General features: G+C 38.4%; 1 protein-coding gene across 1 annotated transcript in view; it reads left to right on the forward strand.

The window, feature by feature from the left end:
- The window catches only part of EGF (epidermal growth factor), a 170,101-nt gene that overhangs the window by 122,334 nt on the left and 39,244 nt on the right, over positions 1 to 8,523 (forward strand). Inside the window, exons 16-17 of the mRNA XM_069100262.1 lie at positions 3,637 to 3,795; positions 7,068 to 7,184. Of these exons, the coding sequence (XP_068956363.1) occupies positions 3,637 to 3,795; positions 7,068 to 7,184 (276 nt within the window). The remainder of the gene's footprint in view (positions 1 to 3,636; positions 3,796 to 7,067; positions 7,185 to 8,523) is intronic.

The following is an 8,523-nucleotide window of genomic DNA, read 5'->3' on the forward strand; positions in this document are numbered from 1 at the left end:
AGCAAAAAAAAAAAAAAATTCTTTGAATTTATTTGATCAGGATCAGCTTCTCTTCCCAACTTCATTTTCTTATGTGTTCTTTCCAGTTCTTTATATGGGAGCCTGGGTCAGTACCAGCTTTTAAAATCCCAAAGTAATAGATTCTAGCAGGTCTCTGTCCTTTTACATTTTTTTTTTGATCTCTTCCTAATTTTGTTTATAAATGTTATTGGAATGATTTTGTTCTTTTTTCTAGTCAAATGGGCGTGGTAGAATCTTATGCCTAGATTGACACAGGCTCATTTTCTCATCCCCTGCTTCTCACGGTTTTATTAGAAGATAGAACTTATAAGCTTTCATTGTTCTTCTTCATGCTGCTTTGCATATGAGCTTCATGGCAAACCAATATTTCTCTTAACTACCATGCTCTTGCTTGGCAAAGAGAGTGAGTGTTTGTTGGCTGAGAAATTTTCTTAGCTCTTTTGGCCTTCTCATTGGGTTTTAAGTTGTTTTACATTGGGAAAACTCCTCTAAGCAATGGCAAGCAATGCCAGTGTCTTTATTTTAATCAGTTTCTAGCTTTTCAGGGTGAATATTTAAAGAAATTGAATATGATTGGAACTATTGTAATTACATGTAATGTCTTCCTGTTTCTAGTTTTTGTTCCAATTTGGTATTGATTTTGACCTTTGCTCCAGCCACAGACCATGGACTCTGAAATGTTTGGAACCAGTTATTTACCGTGTCAGTTAATTTCATTTTTTGGAGTAATGTTTGGTGACTTCTGTGTCTATAGCATCTTCCAATTCTTTTCTTGAAGGAAATATTTAAGATATGTAGATATGCAGCTTCTTAGTAAGCTATAAGCATTGGGTTTCTTTTTTCATTTTTTAACCTCTCCCAATTTTAAAACAGATTTTCTCCACCTTCTCTCATGTCTACCTTTGCATAGAAGTCACCATGTATCAAAATATATATTGACTTGTTTAGAGGGACTTGTCACTTTCTTTTTTTTTTCTTTTAAATTTTTTGTCACTTTCTCCAAAAATATTCTCTGCTTCTTCATCCTTTTATAATAAATATTGGTCCCTAAGTTCCAATTATCTTCATCCCATGCCTGTGTACAACTGCTACAAAACAAGATGACGGGATATCTATTGATGATGTTTTATCTTTTTTTTTTTGGAGGGGGAAGACAAGACAATTGAGGTTAAGTGACTTGCCCAAGTTCACATAGCTAGTAAGTGTTAAGTGTCTGAGGCCGGATTTGAACTCAGGTCCTCCTAACTCAGGGGCTGGTGCTCTATTCACTGCACCACCTAGCTGCTCCGCCCCCCTCCCCGCCCATGATGATGTATTTTCACCTGTTCAATCAAACCACAGACTAATGCTATGTTCCAAGAATTGTGCTAGGTAGTAAATATGCAAATAATGTGACAAATTCTAATTACCAAGAAATGATATACTAGTGGGGGAGGCAACAAAGACACATGAAGAAGGAACAAAAAAAATACTAATATATACAGCATTGTTAAATACAAGATAGTTTGAGAGGGAGGGCACTAGTCGTAGGGAGGGAAGAAATAGATCAGGAAAGGCCTTTTTGTCATAGACCCCCCTTTGGCAATCTGGTAAAATCTATGAGCTCCTTCTCAGGATGATGTTTTTAAATGCATAAAATAAAACAAAAGGGTGCCAAGGAAATGGATTGTATGGAAATAGTTAACAAAATCTTTTTTTAAAAGCACATGTCCCCAGATCCCTGGTAAAGAACTCTGTTGTAGAGAGAGTACATAAGCTGAGTCTTGAAAGAGAGGGATTCTGTGAAATGAAGGTGAGGAGGAAGTGAGTTGGGATGGGGACGGTTAATGCAAAAACATGGGAATGGGAAAGAAGATGTAACATGGGAGGATGAGAGAGAAGGCCAGTTTGGCTGTTTTGTAGAATGTAGAAAGAAGATTAATGTACAATGAGCCTTTAAACATAGGCTTGACCCACCTGACGGTGGTGAACCCTCCATATTTTACTAGGCTGATTTTCAGAAAGCAGACATTATTTCCTGCTGAGATCATGCTTAAAGACTTTCCATTTTGTTGTACCTGTATTAGTTTAAAAAACCCAGGGTCACCTTGATGCCATAATGAAGTGTCAGAGCAGAATTTTGGGCATTGTAAAAAAAACAACAACAACAAACCCTCACCTTGCTTTTCGTGCTGCTTCTAACCAAATTCTAGAATTGTTCTCATTAATGAAACAAAAACTCAACTTTGTTGGTGCAGTGAAAGGCACTGGCCCTGGAGTCAGGAGAACCTGAGTTCAAATATGGCCTCAGACACTTAACATAAAAACTAGCCATGTGACCTTGGGCAAGTCACTTAACCTCAATTGCCCTAAAAAAAAGTATTAAAAATTTACAAAAAATAAAAATAAAAAAAGGGGGCAGCTAGATGGCGCAGTGAATAGAGCACCAGCCCTGGAGTCAGGAATACCTGAGTTCAAATCTGGCCTCAGACACTTAACACAAAAACTAGCTATGTGACCTTGGGCAAGTCACTTAACCCCAATTGCCCTCCAAAAAGCAAAAAAAAATTTTTTTTTTAAAACTTCAACTTTGGAGTATAAGCATCCTTTCATAAGAAGGGCTTATAAATCCTCAATCTGGAACCCTGGAAAGGACAGCCTTTATTGCAAATTTGCAGAAAGGGAGGTTCAGGGAAGTTAAGTGATCTGCTCAAGGTAACACAAGCTCTGAGCATTAGAGGTGGGATCTGAATACAAGTCCTCTGATTCTAGAATCAGGGCTCTTTCTGTCCTGCTCCTTTGAAAGAATCTACATTTATTCACTCTAACCAAGCCTCTGAGGGATTAGTAGAGAAAACAAAGCAAATATGATAGGCAAATGAAGGAGGAATGTGTGTGGGGAAGGGATTGCATGTTAATGTTTTTCCATTTCATTATATGCCTTTCAAAAAAGCGAATTTTGTGTATCTTAGTTCACTGATTGATAATTGTGTTGCTCTAAGGAAGATCAGAGAATTTATTTTAAAATTTGAATCCTTTAATTTTTTTCAATCCATACTTATCAAAGTAGAAATCGGCATGCTGATAAACAGATAACTTAGTTTATCGATGAACTCACACGTTATACAATGCCAGTAATTGAATTTTTAGCCTTTGTCTTAATTGTTGAGTTAGGAAATATGTGTAGACTTTTCTATGCATGGTTCGGCGGTGGGAAAGTGATAGGGGACTATGAAGTCCCAGAATAAATCACATTGGGGGTATCTAATTCCTTCCTTTTTTAAAAAGGACATTTTAGATGAAAATGAATATCAAGGGCAGTCTTGAAGAAGAAAGGTCATAACAGGGAACACTAAAGAATGTAAATGCAAATGAAGAGAAGCAATTCCTTTGTTTTGGTGATGGAGTATATGTGTTTGTGGGGGACAATTTATGGTCTGATGTTCATTATAAAACTGTGGACATTCATTAGCTGGTTCTATAGACTACTTTATCACAGACTACTTCCACTGTGTGTTTGAAGAGACCCCAGAGCTACTGGCCTGACTCATTATATGTACTCTGAGCAGACTCTGAACTTGTAAGCAAAATTCTACTCTAAATACCAATAAGAGAAATGCCTTTCTTGAATAACAGTGATAAAATATTCTATCTCCTATTCTCCTACAGCCAGTAAGATGAATCCAAGCAATGATGCCACAACATTGGAGAATGTGTTGGGAAAAACACTGGAAGATAACACCAGAGAAAAGCAACAACCCAACCAAAGACTAATAGCTGAAATCGTGGTTTCAGGTAGGAGCAATGAGTTCTTTCCCTTTGGAGGGGCAATTGGGGTTAAGTGACTTGCCCAAGGTCACACGACTAGTTTTGTGTCAAGTGTCTGAGGCCAGATTTGAGCTCAGGTCCTCCTGACTCCAGGGCCAGTGCTCTATTCACTGAGACATGTAGCCATTCAGAAGCAATGATTTGTTTCTCCTGCCTCTGGTCCATATAGATCATTTATGAATGAAGACAGACAATATAGCAGTTGGGTGGTAATTGATCAGCGCATTAGACCTGGAAGCAGAGGACCTGGGTTTAAATTCTTCCTCTGTTACCTACGGCTGTGTAACCCTGGATAAGTCATTTCCCTCTTCTTGGCTTCAGTATCCTCAATATGGAAAAATGAGGGAATTGGAGCAGATTATCTCCAAGGTCCTAAAACAGAAATTTCCAACTATATTAACTCGATCCCCTATGTAAAATGAGGCTGTATCTGCACCAGGCCAGTGTTCCTGAACTTCTGAACTCAGATTCTTTCCTTCCCCTGACTTTTCTTTCTTTAGAAGGCAGGGCACAAACCTGACTCATTTACAGCCCATGTGGGAGGTTATGGTCTTGAAAATTCTCCAGGAAGAAATTATGCTGAAAACAAAAGTGAAAAAAAAAAGGGTAAAGTCTGGGTGTGATGATAGTGCCAACCACCCACATCTGGATTCCCTAGTTTATTCTCTGCCATAATTTTGTTTGTCATCCTCTAATCCTTTGATGAGTGTGTGGGGGGGAGGAGAAGGAGGGAGGGAGAGAGAGAAAGGGAGAGGGAGAGAGAGAGACAGAGACAGAGAGAAAGAGAGAGAGAGAGAGATGGAGTGAAAGACACAGAGAGAGAGAGGAGAGAGAGAGACAGACAGAGAGACAGAGAGAGAGAGGAGAGAGAGATAGGGAGAGAAAGAGAGAGAGAGAGAGAGGAGGAGTGAAAGAGACAAAGAGAGAGAGGAGAGAGAGACAGACAGAGAGACAGAGAGAGATGGAGAGAAAGACAGAGAGAGAAGTGAGAGATGGAGAGAGAGAGACAGAGACAGAGAGAGAATGGAATACTCATAGAAGCTAAATGCTAATTGCCAAATATGAGCTGATGGGATTCACAAGGTATAAATATCGATACCCTCCTTTTCCAGGTGACAGGGTAAGCACAGAAATGCTGTAGGACTAGCCTGTGCCACGTATTATGTCGACCATTGCAAAGACTTAGAATTTTGTTTCATCTTCTTTCTTTCATTTTAATCCACTGGGAACCCATCAAAACCATGGTCCTCAAAGAATTTCACCAGACCAGCTACCCAACTGGGGGTATGGGCTGCCACCCTGGCATTTTGCTGCTTGACTCTCATAGGAAAAACATAAAAATGAGACCATGGGAAGATTGATGTTGCCTTTGATAAGACAGAAATAAAGCCATGTCCATTTAAATTTTTTTTTAAAAATTAGAGGCAGAGGAAGAGGAAAGGACCAAGTATTTATTAAACATCTACCATGTACCAGGCACTGTGCTAAATGCTTTACAAATACAAATCATAATTTCTAAATAAGAACTGTAAATTCATAGTAAGAACAGAATTAGAGACAATGTTATATTATAAACACCAGTATTACAAAGAACTAGCCCAAAGAGGATCAAGACTGTGAGAATCATTCCATAGAGTTGAAAGTCACAAGGCTTGGGTTCAAATTTTCCCAGTGACACTATGTGACCTTATATAGCTATCTACACTATATAACACTATGTGACCTAAATAAACAAAACATAGATAATGCTACTTTGTGGTTTTCAAAGTCAATGTACTTTCTATTTTGGGCAGCTAGGTGGCGCCATAGCACATAGAGCCCTGGCTTAGAATCAGGAATGCTGATCTTTGTGAGTTCAAATCCAGCCTCAGACACTAATTAGCTGTGTGACTCTGGGCAAGTCCCAGAGCCATTGGTGCTTTATGAATTTCAAAATCATGTCTCCAAACAGAGTATCTTCATTTCCACCCAACCTCCCCCCACTTTTCAGCTTTTCTGCTTACCTGATTCTCATGTGTCATGGGATTCAAGGCCCTTCACTATTCTCATTACTCTCTGGACATGCTTCAGTTTATCATTGTACTTTTTAAACCCCAAACAGACGATTATAAAGTGGGAAAGGAACTTAGAAGTCATTTCATCCAGCCCCCTTGTTTTACAAACATGAAAACTGACCCACAGTGGTTAGATGACTTGCCTAAGGTCTTGTAGGCAGTACATGGAAGTCAGGATTCAAACTCAGCTCCTATGATTCCCAATTCATAATTTTTTCTCCTGTACTTCTTCTCAGAAGGTCCATTGTCAGAGCCTCCCTGCACAGATAGACACAGTTATATTTCCTCTATCAGTGATACAGGAGATGTTCTAATGCAGATGGGTTCTATAATCTACCATTCTGATGGGATGTTCCTGTTCCCAAAGTGAATTCACATTTCAGAGAAATCATTGCATAAGTGAGCCATTCAAAAATAACCCCCTTAGAACGTTGCTGCTGTCTGATGCTCAAAGCCTTACTCTTGTCCCCGGAGGGAGCTGCACTTCCATGGAGTATGAAATTAGATGATCCCTTTACAGTGTTTAGCTTGCATGCTTTGTGACTCTGTAAAATGCCTTGAGGTTTGCAAGTCACTGCATAAATCTTGATAATGAATATGTACGGTGACATTCACATTCGAATTTCCTGTGTCATGGCACATATGATTTCAGTAAATTGAGGATAACACTTTTTATGGTTGGATTTTTTGCTATGTTAGTACCCAAACCTACTCATATTTTAAGCCTATTTGCCTTTTATTAGGGATATAAGAATTATATTGGTTCTGTTTTATTTCCATGTTGGTGAAGATTGCCTATAGAATGTTGAAACTTTTGTGATCTGAGTCCATTTATTCTTGAAAACATGCCAAATTATAATTTAAATTTTTTAAAAAAATTTCTTTAAAAAGCACACAAATGGACCCACAAAGCTTCTTGGACACTGGATAGTTCTTTAAGCACCAATTTGATGAATTGATTGTAAATAAATCAGAAACATATGCTTTACAATTCCCTTGACCTAGACAAAGCTTTTAAAAGTCAGCAAAGTGCTTGTGGGGGGAAAATCCATTTGGAGTTTAGCCTTCTTTAGGTCTTGGGCAAGAAATAGAATCCTGAAATATTTTGTAGGACCTGGAACATGAACATTCATTTTCTCTTCAAAGACTCAGAAATACTCTGATGGCAGTTTTCTCTGTTTGCAGATAAGGATGGATGTGCTCCTGTGGATTGTGGTGTGAATGCTCAGTGCATTTCCGAGGGAAAGGATGCCAGGTGTCAGTGCTTGGAAGGATTTACTGGGAATGGAACCTTCTGCTCTGGTAATTACAAAGACAAAACATATAGAGCTAGGAACATCAATATATCTTTAACTCTCTTTAATTCTCACTGAATTAAAATCCTGCCTTCCTAAAGTGTACCGGAAACATCAGATCTAAGACATTTTCTTCATTATTAGATGAACAGAATGGAAGACATAACTTATAAGAAAAATATGAAGAGATGTGCAAGTATTTTGTCACATTGTTCTAAAAGATTATTTTAGAATATGATTATATACAATTAGTTTTAACAAGAAGAAAAGTCAACAATTAACTTTGGCAACAAAAGAGTAAACACAAACATAATTTTAAAATCATCTCAGGCTCACCAAAAGTGTTTATTTCTCAAGAGCTCAGGGGATTGCAAATTACTGTTAGGCAGTAATTTGTGTTTTATTTGCTTCTAGCTTGCATAGGTAACCACAGAATGCATTTTGTCGTTAACTGTAAAAAAAAATCCGTGGAAGGGATTGACATAAGCATAGGGAATATTATCTTTAGTACTAAAATTTATTCACCTATATAAACTTCTTGAGAGGAGAAATTAACTTGTTTTGCCTTTATATTATGAGCAGCTAGGCCTCACAGTTGGATAGAGTATCAGGCCTAGAGTCAGGAAGACCAGAATTCAAATCTGGCCTCAGACACTAACTGTGTGACCTTGGGCAAGTCATTTAACCCTGTTTGCCTCAGTTTCCTCATCTGTAAGATGAACTGGAGAAGAAAATGGTAATCTATTTTAGTATCTTTGTCAAGAAAACTCCCTATGGGGTCACGAAGAATCAGACACAACTGGATGACTAAACAAAAAAATTTTTATATTACTAGTGTAGACAGTGGGGTGTAATGAACAGAGAGATGTCTGTAGAGCCAGGGTAGACCTGTATTCAAGTCCCACTTCTGATAAACAAAGTCCATGTAACCCTAGGCAAAACATTAGATCTCTCAGTACTCCGGGCAGCTTTCAATGACTCTTAGTTGCCAAGAAGGTACTGACCTGTATTGAGAGGAGGAATTTCTTTACTTAGCAACTCCCTGTGCCAATGAAATCATGGGTCCCTATCATTGTGCTTTGCACATTTTGCTGCATGTCATAGACACTTAATGATGGTCATTGTATTGAAGTGGGGATACTATAATATGACTCATCATCAAGGATTTCCCTAATCCCAATAATTTCCCTAATCCCAATGAGCTATCAGGTCTCCCTAATACCGAGTTTCCCCAATAATAAGACCTATCCTGAAAATAAGCCCTCCCCTTACTGTGTAAGATTCCTCTAAAATAAGCCCTCCCCCAAAAATAAGCCCTATTGAGATTGCTACTGTAGTGAAGGTGA

This window comes from Petaurus breviceps, unplaced genomic scaffold (assembly GCF_028583685.1).
Source record: "Petaurus breviceps papuanus isolate PSGF00001 unplaced genomic scaffold, PetGlider_PUasm1.0 126, whole genome shotgun sequence".
NCBI classification, from domain to species: domain Eukaryota; kingdom Metazoa; phylum Chordata; class Mammalia; order Diprotodontia; family Petauridae; genus Petaurus; species Petaurus breviceps.